The following is a 21,910-nucleotide window of genomic DNA, read 5'->3' as shown; positions in this document are numbered from 1 at the left end:
TTTGCTCATGTCTGGTCTAGCAATAAAGTACTAAAAATTATTTGATTCTGACAGGAAAATTCTAAATTCTGACTTGGCAGTAATACTATAGCATAGAGCCCATATATTATATGTGTTATATCTCACAGACTTGCTGCTGAGGGATATAGGCAATTATAGGCCAATTTTCAGAGGTAAAAATTTAGTCACTAACTCTGAAATTCTGTTTCATTCTCATCCTAGGAATCAAATAGTGAAAAAGCAAGCATGAAGTTTTCAAGCTTGTATTGTTTTCTTCTGCTTCTCATTTTTCAAACTGACTTTGGACAAAATGAAGAAACTTCTAGGAAGGAAAGAAGGAAGATGTATTATAGAAGACAGAGAAAAAGTTCCTCGCCCATCCACAGATCCAGTAGACAGCTTGGAATTAAGCAAATGAGGATAGTTACACCAGCAGCAACACTTCCCATGGTTAACTTGGATTATAGTACGGAGGAAAAGTTTGAATCCTTTTTAAGATTTCCTGGAGTAGAATCAAGCTATAATGTGTTACCAGGTAAGAAAACAGTAGGAGAGAGGAAGAGAGAAAAACTCCAAAAAGAAAATTTAAAAAAAATTCAAGTTATTATATTATCTTTTGGTTTAATCTACAAAGATAAATTTTGAAATAATTTAAAAAACCATTTATAGAATATACTTATAATACAAATTATTGTAAAACAGAAAAAATATTACTTATCCTATAACTACATTTATAAAATCATAGTTACTATTTTGGTTTATTATTTCTAGTCTGTTTACTATGCCATGTATTTAAAATAGTTGTAATCATAATATAGTAATATACATGTCAAAACTGCTTTTTCATTTATCATGATAGATCATCTAGGATATAGAAATAAATGATTCAGATGAGTCTATGAACTCATGGCTATTAAATATTTTCAACCAAACATGAAGTTAAGCCACTGTATTTATTTTATATAGACCAAACTACTGAATTTTTAAAGTTTGAAAAGATTGGAAATTCTTCCGAAGATTTCAACTAGGCATTTTTAAACACTAATATTTAATGGTCCACATTTTTCCAGGTTTGGAAGGAAAAAGTAATTGTATTATACATATGGTACCATTACATAAAACTTTCAAAAGACAAAAGAATGTATCACCACATAATGTTCTGTGACCAATACTTCATACATTGTCTCAAGAAAACCAAATGCTTCTAAATGATGTTATTTCCACGAAGTTAACAGAAATAACATACAATTACCATGAAAATAGACAATTTAGGTCACATTTACAACATGATTGAGAGAAGAAAGAGACTAGAGGCAGGGAATTTAAAATGATGATTATAGCGAACCCATAACTCTTAAAGAACGATGAGGTCAATTTCCCTAATTAAGTGGAAAGATATCCAAGCTATAATAATAGAAAATAAAAAGGTTGAAAAGTAGTATGCATAATGTGATCTCAAATCTGTTTTAAAAAATATGCAGTATAGGGTGATGTGCATTAAAATGTATAGAAGATGTATACTAAAGATTTCTAAATTGTCCTAAAATGTTTTCCAGTGGTCTTACAGTACTTTTTAAAAAAATTGTGGTAAAATACACATGACATAAAACTTATCATTTAACTATTTAAAAATGTACAATTCAGTGGCATTAAGTATATTCACAATGTTGTGCAACCATCACCACTATCTCGTTCCTGAACACTTTCTTCACCCTAAAAGGGAACTACATATATATTAAGCACTTACTCCCCATTTTCTCCTCCCCCCCCAGTCCCTGGCAACCACTAATCTTTCTGTCTCTATGAATTTGCCTATTCTGAATATTTAACATAAAAGGAGTCCTATAATATGTGGCCTTTGGTGTCTGACTTCTTTTACTTGGCATAATGTTTTCAAGGTTCACTCATGTTGTACGGTGTATCAGGACTTCATTCCTTTTTTATGGCTGAATAATATCTCATTGCAGAGAAATACCATGTTTTGTTTATCCTTTCATCCATTGATGGATAACTGCGTTGTTTCCACCTTTTGGCTACTGTGAATAGCACAGCAATGAACATTTGTGTACAAGTTTCTATCTGAATTCCCGTTTTCAGTTCCCTTGGGTATATACCTAGAAGTGGAATATAAGATACCTAGGAGCTGGGCCATGTGGTAATTATATGTTTAATTTATTGAGAAATTGCCAAATGTTCCCCACAGAAGCTATATCATTTTATATACCCACCAGCAATATACAAAGACTCCAATTTCTCCACATCCTTGCCATTATTTTCCATTTAAAAAATATAGCCATTCTTGTGGATGTGAAGTGGTATCACACTGTGGTTTAATTTGTATTTCCCTAATGACTAATGATGTTCAGCATCTTTTTATGTGCTTATTGTTCATTGTATATATTCTTTGGAGAAATGTCTATTCAAGTCCTTTGCCCATATTTTCATTGGGCTGGCTTTCTGTTGTTGAGTTATAAGAGTTCTTCACGTATATTCTAGATATTAGACCCTTATCAGATATTATTTGCAAATATTTTCTCCCATTGTGTACATTGTCCTTTCACTTTCTTGACAATGTCCTCCAATGGACCAAATTTTTAATTTTGATACAGTCCAATTCATCTATTTTTTTCTTTTGTTGCTTGTGCTTTCGGAATCATATCTAAAAATCCATTGCCAAATCCAAGGTCATGCTTTATTTTATGAATATTATATTTTAGATCTTATATTTAGGTTTTGATCCATTTTGAGTTAATTTTTATATTTGGCATGAGGTAGGGGGCAACTTCATTCCTTTGCATATGGAAATACAGTTGTCCCAGCACCATTTGTTGAAGAGACAACTTTTTTCCCCATTGAATGGGCTTGGCACTTTTGTCAAAAATCAATTGGTCATAGATGTAATGGGTTTATTTCTGGACTCTCAATAGTCCACTGGTCTATATGTTTATCCTTATGCCAGTACCATACTGATATAAGCTGATTATTGTAGCTTTGTGGTAAGTTTTGAAATCTGGAAGTGTGAGTCCTCAAATTTTTTTTTTTCTTTCAAGATTTTTTTTGGCTATTTGGGGCCCCTTATAATTCCTTATGAAATTGAGGATTAACTTTTCCATTTCTGCAAAAAAGGCTGTTGGAATTTTGATACACTATAGTACTTTTATAATCAGGAGACAACTCCTGATTATATCTATTTTTTTTTCCAGGGGAGAAATTGGATGGGTGGGATTAGTTTACTGTAAGTATCCAAATGAGAGATGGGTAGGGCTTGAATAGGGCTGACACAGCAGTAAGGGAAAGAAGGGGACAAATGTGAGAGCTCATTTGCGGGGACAGTGGCTCAACAGATGGAAAAGAGTTATCAGGAATAACACTAGGATTGGAAGGAAAACATCCCCTCTAATATTCAAATTGACTGTCTAATGGCCTGCTTAGTTGACACACTTATCCATGTATCTACAACACCATATGTAGAGAAAACAATATACTAAAACCCACTGCACTGTGTACTTTAAAAGGGTATTTGAATTGTATTTCAATAACACAACAATTCTAAAAAAAAAAGATTGATGCAATGTCTCATCAAGAATTCAACGTAAAAAGCACCACAAGCATACAGTCTGATTTCACCTCTCCATCTGCACATCAGGAAGGGTACAATGTGGGCTCATTCATCATTAGTGCTGTTCCAGCTCTCTGCTCTCTGGCACGTGATGGAACTATACTGCTTTTTCTCTTCTGAAGTTAGATGTAGCCATATAATTTGCCTTGGTCAATGTAATTAGACATGTTTAGAGCTTGTGTGTTATTTGCAACCTCACATTCCCACTGCTGTGGCCATCAGGGCAGCCTGCTTGGAGATGAAGCCTATTTTTTGTCCTGACAAACAATATCTACATTGGACACCTAGCAGGAACAAGAAATAACTGAGATTTGGGGGTTGTTTGTTGCTGTTGTATAACTTAACCATCCTGACAGATGCAGGATGGAAGTACGATTCAGGCTCAAGTTACCATGAGGAGGTCACTCTCAGAGCCTAAGTAAGAGGGGTTGAGAATACAGCATGTGAAAAGCATTTCAGAGGGTTACATCTGTAAGGTACTTTTATCCTATGCATGAAAGAACATAGAATGTTATTCTTGTGTGGCTCTATCACATTGGGCTCATTTCCATTCACAAGTGCTAGTAACCATACAAGGAATTTAAATGTTACTGTTCTTTTCTAGGAAAGAAAGGACACTGTTTGGCAAATGGGATGACCATGTATAACAAAGCTGTATGGTCTCCTGAGCCCTGCACTACCTGCCTCTGCTCAAATGGAAGAGTCCTTTGTGATGAGACCAAGTGCCACCCTCAGATGTGCCCCCAAACAGTTACACCTGAAGGAGAATGCTGCCCCGTCTGCTCTGATACTGGTACAAATATTTAGCCCAAACAAAATATCACATGTGATTTAGTCTTTAACTTCCATTTGTTTTTATTTTGTCACTACCTTAAATTTTAAATTATGATAAACTAGTCATCAGGGTACTTAAAATATTGGCACAATGATGATAAACATGGAAATTATTTGGGAAATTGCATGATAGGGGAGAGAAAAATAAAACATCTTGGCTTTAGAGTTCTAGCTCTATTAGAATGAGTAAACTCAGACCAGATCACATTCCACATTTGACTCACAGCATTACAGATGTAGTGATAGAATTTACATAGCAAACAGCTCCCATGTTCTTAGTATGCGTGAAGAGCTCTGCTTAGTTCCTTACATGCATTATCTCACTTAATTCAACTCAGTGTGTTTACAGTTATTAACCCAAATGAAGACGAAGAACTCATGGTGAACAAAGGGAGGAGTGGCTTGCATCTAGAGAGAATAAAGCCCAGTTTTCCCAGTCTATGTGCAGTCATTACTGCTCAGGTAATCCTAGGGAAATAAAGGGCAATGGCCCTGGAGCAGTGGCTTTCTTTTGTGGCACTGCTGTGCACAGAAAGATCACACTATGAGGTTTTGTTGGTTGCTCACTGTGCCTTATCCTATGAGGCTGATGCAGTAGAGGACTCTAGGGAGGAAGCCTCAGGACTCCTGCAAGAAAAGCCTGGCCGATAGCTTATGAAATAAATAAATACGTGTTAAATAATTCGATGGGAAGGGATACAGATATTTTCTGTTGCCTATGATCAAGGTAGATTGTTTCCACGCACACAGGATGATCACAGGGTGGTTACCTACAAAAGTCTCCTACCAGGAAGAACTTCAGAACATTTAGGAACTGTATTTTGGTGTATACTACTAATTATTTTACTAAGCTATTATGACTTTAGAAAATGTTAGAAAACAAAAGTGTTTAATGAAACGGACTCCTTGGGATATGAAACACAAGATTTATAAAGGCAAGACCCAGAAATTCTCAGACATTTTTCAAAGGACTTGAACTATTATTCTTGAAATGCTGTGGTTATTTTGGAAAAATAAACTTGGATATACAGAAAAGATTTTAAATGTTTCAATATGATAGTTTTAGTTTCACTTTGCTAATTTTTTCCTATTCTCCTTTTGCATGTTCTGTCAGAGATGTGAAAAAAATAACTCACAAACTTTATAATATATACTGAATTGAAATTTCAAGTAATTCCTTCACATAATTATATTTTGAGTTCTTTTTTTGGGGTGATTTACGTATGGCATTAAATAAAATCATGGAAATGATTAAGTAAATTTTTATATTTTGATGAAAGAAAATCTATGTACTGAGCTCACTTTTCCCTAAAACTCTTCATTCGGAGGGTGAGTCTGAAGTCTGGTCTTTGTCAAGTCTTCCCCACTTTCTGCCAAAGATAATAACAGCTAAATACAAATGTAGATAAACTTTCTACGATTATATATTATGCTATCATCATCATGGAATAATAAAAAATACTCTTGTGCATATGTCTAGGTTAAAGAAACATCATTTAAGTCCAGGACGTCTTCTATAGGTCTCAAGCAGTAAAAATAATTTAAGTACAGAGTCTGGGAGGAAAACAGAAGAGAATTTTCTATAACTCTAAATTTCAGAGGATGCTTTTAGGCCCATGGAGCTGAAAGAAAATCAGACAGATATAATAAATCTATAAATAAAAGCCGATTTCACTACCATAAACAAGTAAAATGTACATCTCTTTCACTTTTTTATGTCTGACAGTGTACAAATTCTTACATTATCAATAAGCCTAATTAACTGAACAGTATCTACTATAAAGTTATCACATATGATTATATTACAATCTCACAATAGGACTGCTTATGGTAAGCAACATATGGTAATATTATTCCCTCTTTAGTCACCAGATAGCATGATACTTTAGTAAAAATAAGTATTAAGGCTCACAAGGAAAAACAAGAATTGCCTATAAAGTCTTACAAAACAGAAATAAAGTTTATTTATTTCTATTAAAACTTCAAACAAAAATTTCAAGATGCATTTCACATTTAAACTGCACTCATATACCTAGAGGGAATATTATTTACTAACCTAATTTTCACTATGATTTTTCCTTTCATTAATACCACAACTTGCCCCTGCTGTCTTCTCCTTATGTGGTCAGTAGCCTCCTATTTGCTACTCAGTAGTATAGCATTAAATGACAGAACTGAATTTTCTGGTGATTCTTCAGAACAAAGAGAACATACCAGTTTACTTCATAAGCAACAGCCGTCTCCTTGGGTGGAAATGCATCCAGCACTGAGAAAAGAGGAACTTCAATTTGAGGAGGATGAAGAAGAAATTAAACAAGATGAAGATAGGGAGCAAAAGGAAAAGATCCCTAGACCTGGAGATTGGGGGAGACCTCCCAATGAGGGACAGAGCAGAGAAGGGGGAGAGCAGAGACCTGGAGAGGAGGGGAGGCAGGCCCATCAACACAGAAACCCAGCAAGGGAGAATGAGGATGAGGATGAGGATGAGGACGAGGACGAGGATGACGATGACACCGTCAGAGGAGATATGTTCAGGATGCCCTCTCAACTCCCAATCCCAGCTACCCCCAGAGGCATACCACCTCTGCCAAGCAGGTGCTCTCTGTCATACAAAACCATCTCCTGTATCAGCGCTGACCTCACACAAATACCACCGCTAACAGCACCAGAGATAACAAGTCTGGAGCTCATAGGTAAGAGACGTTGACGTTCGCTTGATTTTGTGGTTAACTCCCATTGTCCTATGAATGTTATATTTTAATTTTATAATATAAATTGACCCCAAACAGATTAATTTCACAATCTTCAAACATAAAAACTTTGCAGAAGAGATAGGTGTTTACTGCAGAATAGCACCGTCAGGTATAAAGTAAATTCCTCCAAATCAAACCATGATTTCCCATTGACTTTTTTCTAAAGCCAGCTTTATAAGGTATAATTTATATATAGTAAAACATTATTAGCATGTTATTCTTTGAGGTTTTTTTTTTAAGATTTCTTTTTTTGATGTGGACCATTTTTAAAGTCTTTATTGAATTCGTTACAATATTGTTTCTGTTTTATGTTTTGTTTTTTTGGCTGCAAGGCATGTGGGATCTTAGCTCCCCAACCAGGGATCAAACCCGCACCCCTTGCATTGGAAGGTGAAGTCTTAACCACTGGACCGCCAGGGAAGTCCCTGTTATGCTTTGAGTTTTGACAAATGCTTACAGTCAATAATCTAGATATAACATCTCCATCATCTCACCAAACATAACATTTCCATCACCTCACCAAATTCTCTCATGTCCCTCCTTTCACCAGCCCTGATGTTTTCTGTCTCTAGAGTACCTTTTCTAGGATGTCATAGAAATGGAATCATACAGTATGTAGCCTTTTCAGCTGGACTTCTTTCATTTATCATAATGCTTCTGAGGGCTATCCAGGTTGTTGCGTTTATCAGTAGCTGGCTCCTCCTTACTTCTGAGTGGCGTTCCATTGTTTGGATAGACCACAGGTCTCAGGTGAAGAACATCTGGATTATTTCCAGTTTGGGGCAATTATGCATACAGTTGCTATAAACATCCACATATGGATGTTTGTGCCGACCTAAGTTTTCTTTTTCCTAGGGTATATACCCAGGAGTGGGATTGCCGAGTGATACAGTAAAAGCATGTTTAACTTTATAAGAAACTACCAAACAGTTCCTTAAAATGGCTGTGACACTCCTTCCAGCAATATCAGAGAGTTCCTGTTGTTTTCCCCCTTGTTTTAGCCATTGTGGTAGGCATGGAGTGGTCCAGACTTTTTGCCCATGTTCTTATAGGGCCAGGAAGAGCTCTGAGTGGAGGAATGGCAGGACAGATACGTGTGTAAGGCTGGCTGGTGGGCAGACTGGGACAGTGAATGAGTCTTGGCGATAAGGCCCATGCTGGGGATGGCTCTGAAGATGCAGGGGTGAGAGAATCTGAGTGGGGTTTCAGATGTGTCTTGGGGGAAGTAACAGAAATAAACTACCACAGAAATAATAAATGATCGTATAAATAAATACTCAATAGTCACAGCCTGACCCCTTTAATCAGGACAGCCAATCTGCAATAGGACACTTCTGGTGTTATGGCCTTCCTGATACCATGTTCACATGATCTCCTAAGGAATTCTTCTCATGCCCAGAGTGTCCTGCTCCAGCAACGCCCCCTCCTTCTGTAGCCTGCATGCCAGGTGTGCTCTGCCATTAAAACAAAACAAAACAAAACAAAACAAAACAAAACAAAACAAAACAATTTGTGAAAGTCTAAAGTCTTATGAAAGATGAATGACCTATGCTCAGTCACAGTATCTTGGTTTTATAAGAAGGTCACCACATGATTTTTATAGTACTCACTATTTCTGATAAGCTCATTTTCTGTATTTAAAAATCGTTGACTACTGTACTTAATTAAATGCCAAACCAAAACCCCATAAATTAAAGCATGCAGGAACTTCTATAGATTGAAGTCACAGAACTATAACATAAGATCTAGAGGCAATCTGAGAGATTATCTCCCCAAGCTTCTTACTTAGAGGAAACTGATGCTCAAAGAAGGCAAGTCACATGCCCAAGATTTCATTGTAAAAAACAGTATATTTCTGGTCCAGGGTCTAGGAAATGTCATTAGGGAAATACAAATAACTATAAAAATTAGTTTCTATAGCACCTTCCATAAACACATCTTTGCTGTAAAATGCATAACGTTAACAGAATTGTCTACCAAACCACATTCTGGCTGTTTTAAAGCAGCTTCATCTAAAACATGATGTACTAGAGCATGACAAGTCCTTAGAGTGAAAATTTTGACCATATGAAATAGTCTAGTCCCAGTCTTGTTTTTTTTCTAAACACTCATTTTCTTATATAATACATACTGTCCTTGCTATAAGTATTGCGTTTTCCTCCAGATAAAGCTCTCTTTTGCTATCAATGCATGTGCATGTATACATGTATTTATAGGCACATAGGCCTAAAACACAATTGCTACGTGTCCTAGGCAATTCTATCACCTCCATTCCGGATGAAGCATTTAATGGATTACCGAATTTGGAAAGGCTTGATCTGAGCAAAAATAATGTCACCTCTTCAGGCATAGGTCCAAAAGCATTCAAGGTAAATAACATGCTCTGACTTCTAACAGTCCACGTGGATGGCTTTCTCATGACTTGTACTGTCAGTGGGTGGAGATGGAGAAGGAAGGAAAAGTAAAATGTTTTATTGGAGTTTTCTCTGATGTCCCTAAACTGTATTCAAGTTTTATCTTGAATATAGTATATTGTTTTATAGGTTTCTAGCTGTTTTTTCTATGCTTTGTCCTTAAAGCACCCACAACAGCATGAATGACAAAACTAATGTTTTGAATTTATAGAGGAGTTTCTCCCTAAGTAGCAGAAAACATGTTGAAATATGGTCTCTTAGTACATGAGGTATTTCTGGGAAAAAAGGAGAGCTTATCCGGAAACTCTATTAACATTTTCAGGCCAGCAAGACAAAGCTTCCTTATTTTGTGCTATCTGCAAAATCTGATAAAGGATACTTCAGCAGGAGGGGGTTCTAGAAAAACAAATGGGCTCAGATGAAAATTAACATGGGGATACGCTAGGGAAAGAGAAAAGCATAGAGTAAACCTTTGAAAGAATCAGATTTAATTAAAAATTTTTTCTAAAAGGGAGAAAACAGAGTATCAAGGACTTTCAGAAAAACAAAGGCAGAAGAAAGGAGGGGTCTGTGTGTGTAAACAAATACTCATAAATGTGTGCGCTTAAAGAAGCCCAAGTAAAACAAGTTACATGCCAGGAGGTCAAACTTTATCCCCTTGGATGGTCTTCTGTCCACTCTTTGGACAAATCACTGGCCTCTTACAAGCTCAGTTCCTGGTTCTCATATAGATTCTGGACTGCAGACGAGAGAGCTCCAGACACTTGGTGTCCACGTTCATGTGAAAGACCTGGAGTCCTGCCTCATGCTAGCCGTCCTGATAGAAAAACAGTTGAGACTTGTGCATTTCCTGTATTTGATCAAAAAAGAGGACACTGCAGGAAATTACCTTTTTCTTGTTTTGGGATTCTCTGTCCCATTTCCAAACTGCTGAAATTGACTTTGAGCACCACTGATGTAAATCATTCTGTAACTTTGGTAGTGTAGGTTAGTTTGGTCAACAAACATGTGACTACAAATGTGGAAATGCACTCTCCAGACAGTCAAAACTGTTTGGGTACCATACAGAAACAGTTTGTGACATTTGTAGCATTTAATTTTGAAGAATTTCCACAATCATTAGTGCTGTTTTATGACTCTGTTTCTACTTAGTATAGATGGAAAACTGAGTTCACAAACACATTGAAAGGGTTCAAATTGCTGTCTTGTTAGCATCTATGACAGATTCAGATTATTGCATGATTTAATTAACTTTGTGTCTACTGCTGAGAAGTTGAAAACCTAAGATCTAGGAAAATATGACTGGTCCAGTGGCGATAGGAGCTTTCTCTTGTTTTCTAAAGTCACCATAAAAATATGGGTGAGTGTGATGCAAAAATCACCAAACGTAGTTTGCTGAAAATACCAGGGAATAAATGCTATTAACAGGACCAACATCTACCTGGCAGGGAGAATATGGGGATTCTTGTCTAAACCTGAGCAACTGAAGGTTTGTGAAACTTTAGTAACTACCGTAAATTGACCATTAAATGACATATATGACTGTACATCTGTGACAAGATAAAAAAGTAATTTTGAGATTTGCCTTTTAAGCTTCTAAAGAATTTAATGCGCCTGAATATGGATGGAAACAATTTGGTAGCGATTCCTTCAGAACTACCATCTACATTAGAAGAACTTAAAATCAATGAGAACAATCTTCAGTTTATTGATGAAGAAAGTTTATCAGGTATTTAATATTTGACTTTATGATATGTGTCCATATAACCTTTCTTCTGTAGTTGTGTGGACATTTTATTTGCAATATTGCTAAATGAATAGCTAGTAAAATTTTTTTAGGTCATGTTACCATTTAAGTTGATAAAATTTATTTTAACTATTGACTGGTGAAACTTTAAAAAATGTATTTTAAACTGCCCATTGTCTTAAAAATGCATTTTATAAATAAACTTACAGTGATTTCAGGTTTTCATCATTCACAATACAATAACTAAATTACAAATCCATAATATCCTAAGAGTTACACTAACATTCCCCACACAGCCAGGTGTTCTGGTGCTGTGTTTGTACCGATGTTTTTGGTATCAGTGGTGATAACACAGTATCATGGCTTGTTGAACGGGTCTCCTTTAATCACCCTTAGATGCTCAATACACCCCATACACAACTCCCACTGCCTCTCAACATTCTGCAGTTTTTAACTTGACATGTTTTGGCAAATGAGAATTATGCATAAAATATAAGTAAATGAGCATACTATGTGAGGCTGAGGGGTAATCCTACAAACAAAGTACATAAACTTTAGCACATGCACTCTATATGGCAGTCACTTTGGCTTTGACAGCCTTGTTCCCTAGAGAGTTGCTCTGGCACTTGTCCATGAGGCACATGCACCCCACAGGGCAAGACAAATGATGTCCATGGGTGTGTGGTTGCCACGACAGCCTGGCTTTCCCATGGATGCGCTTTAGTGAAGGTGCCCCACATTCTGTACATTTGATACAACTGGAATTTACTCTTCTTAAGACTGTTCCTGGACTAGCTGGATAACTAAAGTTGTCATATTATGAACTCTGTATAAAAGAGGCAGTATTATATTTACCTTTTCGTGAATTCTAGCTATGTCTTTGATTAGATTATATGCTTCTTTAAGACAAAAACTGCCTAATTTTTCTTTTTATCTTCCTAACAGTCTAGTGTAGTTCTTGAGGTATAGTGCTTAACATTTTTTATTTGATTTGAAATATATTTATTAGGTTAATGTTGATAACCAAGCCTTTAAAGGAATAAAACAATTCCATTATTTCCTTTCACTCCTCAAAAAACTTCATAAGGACAAAACACTTCTGGTGATGGGGAAAAAACAATAATGAGAACTGCCAAATCTGAGGATTACAGAGCTATGGAAATACTCTATTTCCAGATGGATTTCGGGGTACTTAACAAACAAAATTTGAAGGTCTTTTGTCATATGGAAAAGACATTAGAAAGTTCAATTTCTAACTGCTAGGTGAAACAGCCAAAGGAACACTTAATTTAGGACAAGTGTACTAATGGGTTATATGTGATCTACATGTGAGATGGTATTTCTAGCAGTGTTATCAAAATGACATGTTTTAAGTCCTTATTTGGAAGGTGCTCTCACACATTCCTACAACTGCTTCTCCACACGCACTTCTCCCTCATAAAAAAATTTCCATATTCCCAGAGGGTTGACTGTGTTCCAGGGTGAACTGGCCTCTTCCTCGATCCACCTCCCATCTCTACAGTCTGAGCACCTCACAGGCCTTGGCCCTGTGCAGGCGGCCAGTGAGGAGCCTCTGCACTGTCACCTTGTCCAGAGAGGCCCCTGTAGTGTGTGGCCCAAAGGCTCCTCTTCTCTTTGGCCTGTGTCTTTAGTCCCGTTCCAGGGCTGGTCCCTCAGGTACTGAGTTCTTAGTTCTGCTCTAATGCTGGCCCCTCAGGTACTGGGTTTTCTCTCGACTGCTGTAGTCACTGGGGCTCCTCAGCTCCTGTGAGTCCCACTGCTGTGGATGGTCAGGTTGGCTGGCAGTGAGCAAGGCAAGCCCAAGCACAGGCCACTGCCAGTACTGTGACACTACTTTTCTGGGTGGAAGCCCCTGGCTTGACCATCAGTGGCCTGTAGCACTTCTGTTAGCTCCCTCATGACCCTTCAGGTTTTATATATATAGTTCCAGAGAAGTGGGGAAGAAGGGCACTCCAGGGAGAGAAGCAGTATGTACAGAGGTGTGAAGAAACAAAACAATTTGGATACTATGGGAAATCCAGTTTCATGGATCTTGGATGCAGCGTGTGATGGGGAGTGAAGAACAAAAGATGATGTGAAAAGGTAGGAAGGAACCACACAACAGACAGCTCTGCACATACTATGCCGAGGTGCTGGGAGTTCATCCAGAATCCACTGAGAGATGTGCATACCCACTATAGAGAAAAGGAAGGTCTTAAAATTGAAGGGAAGGTGAAAAAATAGAAGGGAGGGATAGCAGGAGAAAACTGGACATGCTAAAAAATGTTCCTGTCTTCATTAATGTTAAAAACAAAACAAAACCCATGATCATGGTGGCCTTTCTAGCAATGATGGTGGTGTGGCTATCCAGTCAGAATATCTGAGATCAAGTTCTCACACAAGGTCTATCCATGTCTATAACCTGTCATGTAGCTCCCCGCCCACAATGGGAAGGACTTCCTACCAACTTTCTGCTAATAAATCCTCTTTCTGCCACATTCTAACCTACAAGAACCTTCTCTACCTCCATCCTTTTGCCTGTTACATATAGGAACGTACATACTATCTATGTATACACAATATACACATAAGCCAGAGAATAACTGTAAAGTAATGTATAATATTAATTTACATTGTTGTGTTTTGTTTCTCTTTCTTGTGAGGTCATGTAATGACCACCAGTCTACTTCTATTATCTATTTTCCTCTGAAAAACTTCTATTACATTCCAAAACCTCAACTATGTACTAGATAATTATGCTGGATTCTCAGTATCTTTAGTTGCGGAAATTAAGGAGTTTTGGTTATATGAGGAAATAGAATCACTTATAATTTACTAGCTGGCCTCCATAATTCCTCTCTGTCCTTCAGCTGATGTTAAACTCCAGCAGATTAATATTTTGTCATGCTGTTCCCTATCCAGAGGCTGCTTGTTGCCTAGAGAAGGAAAGTCAGACCTTATTTTCTGGTGCACAAAGGCCCTGCACAGCCCACCTCTGCCCTCTCAACAACCTTCATCCCCTCTTGCATATGGCCCACTCCAGGGCTGGTCTCTTTCCCACTCCTGAGCACACCCATGTGAGTTCATGCTTCCATGAGTTCACCTGGCTGCCTCACCCTCCCATGTCTACCTACATCTTTCTGTCTTGAGAATCTAGCCCCACTCACACTTCCGTACCACTCAAGTCTACACTGCCACCTCCTCCTTGTCATGTTCTAGAATCTATGATCTGTACTCCTGACGGTAGTGTCTTTTGTTTATCCTTAGACTATGTCTTACTTCTCTGATATGCCTAAGAGTAGGATCTGAGTTGCACAGAGCATTTCAGTGCAGTACCCATGACTTGAGTTGAATGTGAAAACATCCCCTATTCTGAAAATTTTGGCCACTGAACAAGCTCCAAAGTTACACCCTGAATGTCTGACTCAGACACCTCTGGGTATCTTCACTGCTGAGCTGTCCATTCTCCTTTAAGTTTCCAGTTGATTTGGTCATACCACTCCTGAGACCAGTAGAAACAATTTAGAAAAATCTTGTTTGTATAAAGGCCTTTCTTGGTAGCTCAATCTGAATGTGTGGAGAATTTTTGATCATTCTCCTTTCAAAACGTCCATCTGGCTGCACTGTCAGAGTGCACAGGAGTGAACACTGTGATGGGAATTCACTACTATAACTCCCTTGTTCAGAGACTGAGGGTTTGCCAGGCAGAGTGCTCCTTCAGTGTCCTGGAAAAAGGAACCACCCATTGCATTACATTCCTCATACATCCTTGATTATGCTGCCATTTCATACCTGTCTGTCTTTGCAAATACTTCGAATGACCCTCTACAACCTTCTACTTCTCATCTGCCTGCATTCCAAGTCCCTGCTTGGCCATTGCTTCCTCTGTGGGGTGCCCTGGCACCCCAACTCCCTCCTCTGGCTCCTTATACAAACTTTCCTTTCCATACTGTACATTCTTGACTTCCTTTGTCATAGATTAATTGACCATAAATGCATGGGTTTATTTCTGGGCTCTCTATTCTGTCCCATTGATCTATGGGTCTGTTTTTGTGCCAGTACCACACTGTTTCAATTACTGTAGCTTTGTACTATAGCTTGAAACCAGGTAGTGTGATATCTCCAGCTTTGTTCTTCTTTCTCAAGATTGTTTTGGCTATTTGGGGTCTTCTGCGTTTCCATAAAAATTTTAGAATTATTTGTTCTAGTTCTGTGAAAAAGGGTATTTTGATAGGGATTGAACTGAATCTGTAGACTGCCTTAGGGAGTATGGTCATTTTAACAGTATTAATTCTTCCAGTCCATGTACAAGGTGTATCTTTCCATTTGTTTGTGTTGCCTTCAATCAGTTTTTTTTCATGAATGTCTCTTGGTTTTCTGAGTACAGGTCTTTTACCTTCTTGTTTAGATTTATTCCTAGGTTTTTATTCTTTTTGATGCAATTGGAAATGGGACTGTTTTCTTAATTTCTCTTTCTGATAGTTTGTTGTTAGTGTATAGAAACTCAACAGATTTCTGTATATTAATTTTGTATCCTGCAACTTTACTGAATTCATGTACTAGTTCTAATAGTTTTTTGGTGGCAGTCTCTAGGATTTTCTGTATATAGTATCATGTTGCCTGCAGTGGCAATTTTACTTCTTCTTTTCCAACTTGGATTCGTTTCACTTCTTTTCCTTGTCTGATTGCTGTGGCTAGAACTTCCAACACTATGTTGAATAAAAGTGGTGAGTTTGGGCATCCTTGTTTTATTCCTGATCTTAGAGGAAATGCTTTCAGCTTTTCACCGTTCAGTATGATACTGGTGGTAGGTTTGTCTTATATGTTGAAGTATGTTCCCTTTATACCCACTTTGTTGAGAGTTTTTATCACAAATGGATGTTAAATTTTGTAAAAAGCTTTTTCTGCATCCATAATAAAAGATCATTTGACTTTTATTCTTCAATTTGTTAATGTGGTGTATCACATTGATTTTTTTTGTGGATATTAAACCATCCTTGCATCCCTGGGATAAATCCCACTTGATCTTTTGAATTTGGTTTGCCAATATTTTGTTGAGGTTTTTTGCATATACATTCTTCAGTGATATTTGCCTATAATTTTTTCTTTTTTTGTGTGTGTGGCGTTTTGGTTTTTGTATGAGGGTTACAAACTTTCATCACACAGCACAACAGTGATTTCTCTACAGGTCTGCCTCTCCTGGACCAAGCATTCAGCATTGAGTCCTGGCTGATCTGAGCATTTGGGATTTGCAAAGTACTAGGGAAAAGGCTCTAAGGGGGCAGGGGGATACAAATAAAGAAGCTACAACATCAGTCCTCCAAATAAACTGAACATTTCACATGAAATTTTGAAAGCCCATAGAAATTACATGTTTTTTAGTTATCCTAATGTTACAATAATTTTATTTTTTTATAGACTTAAATCAATTGGTCACCTTAGAATTGGAAGGAAACAGTCTCAGTGAAACCAATGTCAATTCTTTAGCTTTCAAACCTTTGAAGAGCCTATCCTACCTGCGTCTGGGAAGAAATAAATTTAGAATTATACCACAGGGTCTTCCTGCTTCTATTGAGGTACCAATATCTTACTTATAATATTTTATATTTTAAATACAGCACACTATGACAAAACAAACAATATATTTTAAAAGGTTATTGTGATGCATATTAAACTCAGTAGTTTTGGTGCTATATACAGAATTTACTATAATTTGAGCACTGTTTTCAAACAATACAAAATTATGAATCAAAATTATAACTACTAGTAGAAAATCTTGATAAAGTGAAAATTGGTTCTGCCGACGGCTCTTGGGGAGAGAACAGGGAAGATGAACTGAGTATTCAAACGGAAACTACAACTTGCAAAAAGTACCTTGACTTGCAAAACTGTCCCAAACTGGAACTGTGACGTTCATCCCAGTCTGTTCCACCCAGAGTCCCACATGGACTAGCAGTGACCCTGTGAAAATGGACAAGATTTGCAGAGAAGGCTGCTGACTGTGCCAGCAGCACCACCCCCCCACCCTCTTCCCACAGCTTACTAGTTCTAACTAGCTCCTACCAAGGGCCCAAGCACTGTCCTGTCTCCATCCCCTCTGGAGACACTCCCTGCTGCCCAAGTGTGTGGTCTCCCTTGCTACAACAAGGAACACACTTAACTAAGGGGGGACTCTGGGGGGCCTTCTCTGCTGAGTGTACGCCCCAACTTCCTGCATTAAGAACAGAGGCCTGGAAGATCCAGCTGACTCCTAGGCCACCTCCTCTGAGTTCTGTTTCTGCCACATACACAATCAGGCAGCAGGACGAAACTTCCCACTGCTGTGGACGCAGTGAGCCAAGAGAGGGCCATTAATCTCGATATGATACTGCTGCTACCACAGCCACCATGCTTCCTCTTCCTACTTCCAGATTAAGATAGACCTTTAGAATTTACCAAAATTGTAAAGATTGAGGTTCTATAACCTGGCTTTACCTCAGAATCACTTGGATTCTAAAGAAATACAGATTCCTGGACCTATCCCAGACATGCTAAATCAGGTTCTTTGGAGAATGGGGTCAACAATTTATAATTTTTTAAAAAATTAAAATTTTAGATAGATCATGCATGCACACAGTAAAACACACACACAACACTTGAAAAGTACAAAAGAGCAATGTGTCTCTATTCCACGTCTGACCCTCTCATCCCTGGTTTCTCTTTCCAAAGACCCTCTCGCTAGCTTCTTGGAGGTGCTGTCCATGCAAGTACATGTGCTGTGAATCCTTCCAATGCACTGCTTCACAGCTGCAGTTTCAACGTATAAATGAGTGTGCTCTGATTTAGGTTGGAATTTATACTTTAAAAAGCTCACGAGTGATTCTAATATACAATCAAGTTTAGGAACCACTGATCTAGTTCACCCCGAAATATGTATGAAGGTAAAAGCAAAAAGCTAAAAATCACTTTACCCACTTCCAACAATACCAAAATTAAATGACAAAGAGGGGGAAATTACTACAACAGGAATAGAAAGTTACTCTGAATATATATACCAATTGTACTTCAGAATTCCAACAAGATCCCTGAGTGAAAAATTCCTTGTAATGCTAAATGAATTTAACTTGAAGGCAGCTAGCTGTTGAAAACTTACTAATAGTTCTAGCAAACTTCACCCTGATGTTAAATGAAGGCTCTTAATTAACTGTTAATTAAAGTAATGATAATACAAACAAATCTAAAAAATGTGAGCCTAAAAAAATTACAGACAGCATGGACTGGTAGGAAGCAGGCTGACCTAAGCTGGGGCCAGCCAGCATGAGTTTCCCTCATGTATTAGCTGTGTAACCTTGCAAATATCTTGCCATCTCTCCAGGTCTGAGTTTCTCTACTGCTAAATGGGGATAATTTCTACTTATTTCCTACTTTTTAGGATCTTGAAGCCCAAATGAAATAATTTATGTGAATAAGTTGTTTTGTAAATTAGAAAGCTTTATACAATTATTATGGTATGCTATACCATATATCATTTTATGGTTAAAAAATAATTAAATAAAATTCATTTAATTCCATAACCATGACAGATAGTACATTTTATTTTACTAGTTAGAAAATCTGACAACTTAAAAATATGAACTCATTTTGAAGTGCTGCAATACTCTTTAGCTAACACTAGTGACAACAGTCTATAACCTGATTTCAATTCTGTGAGATTGAATATATTTATCAACTAATATGAAAAAAATAAGTCTCTTCTCTTAATTATAGGAATTATACCTAGAAAATAACCAAATTGAAGAAATAACTGAAATTTCTTTTAATCATACCAGAAAGATCAATGTCATTGTACTACGTTATAATAAAATTGAAGAAAATAGAATTGCTCCTTTAGCCTGGATAAATCAAGAGTAAGTACATGCTACAATCTGACTTTCTTAGATGATTTCTTTCCTTTGCCATTATTAAACAGGGTATGAACATGGGCAAGTGAGGGAGGTGACAGCATTCTTTCTTAGTGAACCTCCCCCTACATAAAACTTGGCTATTTGCATAGACTTCAAACCATTCATGATATGACTGATGTTAGGATGGCCATGGTCACTGCTGCTGGGGACACCCTACAGTGTGCAAGTGCTAAGCCCAAGCAGTGTGACCTTAGGTCTGATCACTGTTCTGCTCTCTGCTGACCTCACAGGCAGTCATGAAGTTTAAGTGAGATGACCCCTTCCCATAGTGAGGAAGGAAGCTGCCCTCCTCTCCCTTTCTCCCTCACCATTAGGTGGAAGCACCAGCATTCACTGTTCTATACCACACTGTCTTCATTCCTTCAAACTATTTCTCTATTTCAAGTGCTACAAAACAGACTAAAGAATGCGTGACCCGATAGCGGAAGCAAAAAGCAGAGCCCATCTTCCTGGAGAGGAATCAGTGGCCCCAGGCTGTAGCCTCAGTGAAGGGCAAAGTGTGGAGGCCTTGCTCATCAGGAAGGAGAGGATTAGCTACACAGGGAAACAGGGTCAGGCCTTGGCAGCAGCTGCATCAGAGCAGATCTATAGTCATGTGGTGAGGGAATGAGGGATCTGAGTGGCACCATGGGGACAGGCATCTTTCAGAAGCAGGACAGAGATGAAAAGAGGCCTTGAGGGCCAATTAGGTTTAGCAGGATGTGGCAGTGGCAGGGCAACTGAGTCTTCATCAGGTGAAAAGTCTTCATGGGGTGGGCAGAAGCCGCAGGTGAGGCTCTGAAAAAAGCCAGATAGCTCACCACATTTCCCAGATCTTCTGGCTTATTAACAACCTTTTCTAGATGCCTCATTCTCACCCCAAGTCCCAGATCCCAGGTCATCAGATCAAATGTGGAACAAGAATGCAATAACCCCTCAACACTGCTACTTTCTTGCTGGAACCAGAGATGATTTTAGGGTTTGATGTCAGCTAGGACTCTGGACTTCATTTCTCATACAAGTTTGACCTTCGAGATATTTGGGGGACCTCTTTGGGTCTGAGCATTACCCCTGGGATATGAGTTTTTCTCTCTGAACTCTGGTGCTCCTCTATTAGAGAGGAACTCAAGCAGCTCTGTGGTACCCGGGTAAGAGCACTAGCCTTGCAGCCAGACCACCATACAGCCACACTTGCACTGGGAATCATTACAGCACACTGAGTACTGGCAGGAAAATGGACAAGCATCTTGACTGGCTTGTCAAAACTTTGAGCTTACAGTCACTGCTCTGATGTCCCCACTCTGTTTACTCTTTTCTAGAAATCTAGAATCAATTGACCTCTCCTACAACAAGCTCTACCACGTCCCCTCCTATCTACCCAAGTCGCTGCTGCACCTTGTGCTCATCGGCAACCAGATTGAGCGCATCCCTGGCTTTGTGTTTGGCCACATGGAACCAGGCCTGGAATACCTGTACCTGTCATTTAATAAACTTGTGGATGATGGCATAGACCGAGTTTCCTTCTATGGGGCTTATCATTCTCTGCGAGAGCTGTTTCTGGATCATAATGAATTAAAATCTATACCACCTGGGGTACAAGAAATGAAAGCACTACATTTTCTGAGATTGAACAACAACAAGATACGGTAAATTTTGGCCTTTTCAAGTATACATTTAACTTGTCATGGGTGACAAAATATAGGATTAAACAACCATGACATGATGTCTGGAATTTACTTTAAAGAAAAAAAGTGACAAGAGGTTGCATTAAACAAGATTGGCAAATGTTAATGATTGTTGAAGCTGGATGATAATAGGTATGTAAGGATTCACTATAGTGTTTTTTCTACTTTTCTATGTATGCAAACTTCCATAGTAAAAAAATGTAAAAATAGAGTATGATTATATAATACCTAGAACCTTAGAGGCATGTTCAAGTGAGGCTTCAAGGCAGTAGACTATGGTGCTAATCCCACCTCCATATGTAATTTCAAACACTGTAATCTGTAGAACACAAAACCTAAGTATATGCTAAAATTAAAATTGCTTCTATCTAGATTTTTCTGAAGACAAAATTCTGAATAAATTTATTGAGACTCAGCTCCCTCACTTCTGAGGATACATTTTTCTGTGTGTGTTCCGTCTGCTGACAGAGTCATCACCCCTGCCTAGAAAGTATGAATGTCTCAAGAATTAATCTGGAACGCTTTGTTAGTGCAGCCAACGAGGGAGGCAGAGCCCAGAGCTCTGTGGTCTTGTCCTTGGAGATTATACCCCTTACTCTTTTACCTGTCTCTACAATTCCAAACATAAACTCCTGAAAAATAAAACAAAGAAAGAGTCAAGAGTTTATAGGGGAAAAGGTGGGGCTGGGAAAGGCTTTAAAGATTCAGAGTCAAAATTTTTTGGCCAAAATAATTCCTAGGTCATGCTTATATGCTTCCTATTGCATTGCATCAGGAGGCATACAATATCTGTCCCATTCTGGTGAGATTTAGGTGGTCATGGCCTGTTATCTCCATTATAACCTTTCTCCTCCACCACTGAACCAATGGTTTTTTCACTCACAGATGCTTATTGCTTGCATCTGTTATTTCCTTAGGGGTAATAAAGTGGTGAAT

At 38.1% G+C, this 21,910-nt stretch overlaps 2 protein-coding genes across 8 annotated transcripts in view; one reads left to right on the top strand and one right to left on the bottom strand.

The window, feature by feature from the left end:
* The window catches only part of CENPP (centromere protein P), a 224,912-nt gene that overhangs the window by 56,221 nt on the left and 146,781 nt on the right, over positions 1 to 21,910 (bottom strand). The window lies entirely within an intron of this gene.
* ECM2 (extracellular matrix protein 2) overlaps positions 1 to 21,910 on the top strand; it is a 36,664-nt gene that overhangs the window by 11,069 nt on the left and 3,685 nt on the right. For 2 of the 4 annotated variants that reach the window (XM_059924398.1, XM_059924400.1), the window contains exons 2-9: positions 223 to 535; positions 4,224 to 4,412; positions 6,583 to 7,146; positions 9,460 to 9,575; positions 11,214 to 11,349; positions 16,786 to 16,943; positions 19,114 to 19,253; positions 20,609 to 20,935. In XM_059924398.1, coding sequence (XP_059780381.1) covers positions 247 to 535; positions 4,224 to 4,412; positions 6,583 to 7,146; positions 9,460 to 9,575; positions 11,214 to 11,349; positions 16,786 to 16,943; positions 19,114 to 19,253; positions 20,609 to 20,935 — 1,919 coding nt within the window. In that variant the 5' untranslated portion in view covers positions 223 to 246. The remainder of the gene's footprint in view (positions 1 to 222; positions 536 to 4,223; positions 4,413 to 6,582; positions 7,147 to 9,459; positions 9,576 to 11,213; positions 11,350 to 16,785; positions 16,944 to 19,113; positions 19,254 to 20,608; positions 20,936 to 21,910) is intronic. The other 2 variants (XM_059924401.1, XM_059924399.1) reach the window with 2 other exon arrangements.

Source organism: Balaenoptera ricei, chromosome 6 (assembly GCF_028023285.1).
Source record: "Balaenoptera ricei isolate mBalRic1 chromosome 6, mBalRic1.hap2, whole genome shotgun sequence".
Taxonomy (NCBI): domain Eukaryota; kingdom Metazoa; phylum Chordata; class Mammalia; order Artiodactyla; family Balaenopteridae; genus Balaenoptera; species Balaenoptera ricei.
The sequence above is the reverse complement of the archived record's forward strand: the minus strand, read 5'-3'. Positions and strand labels throughout refer to the sequence as shown.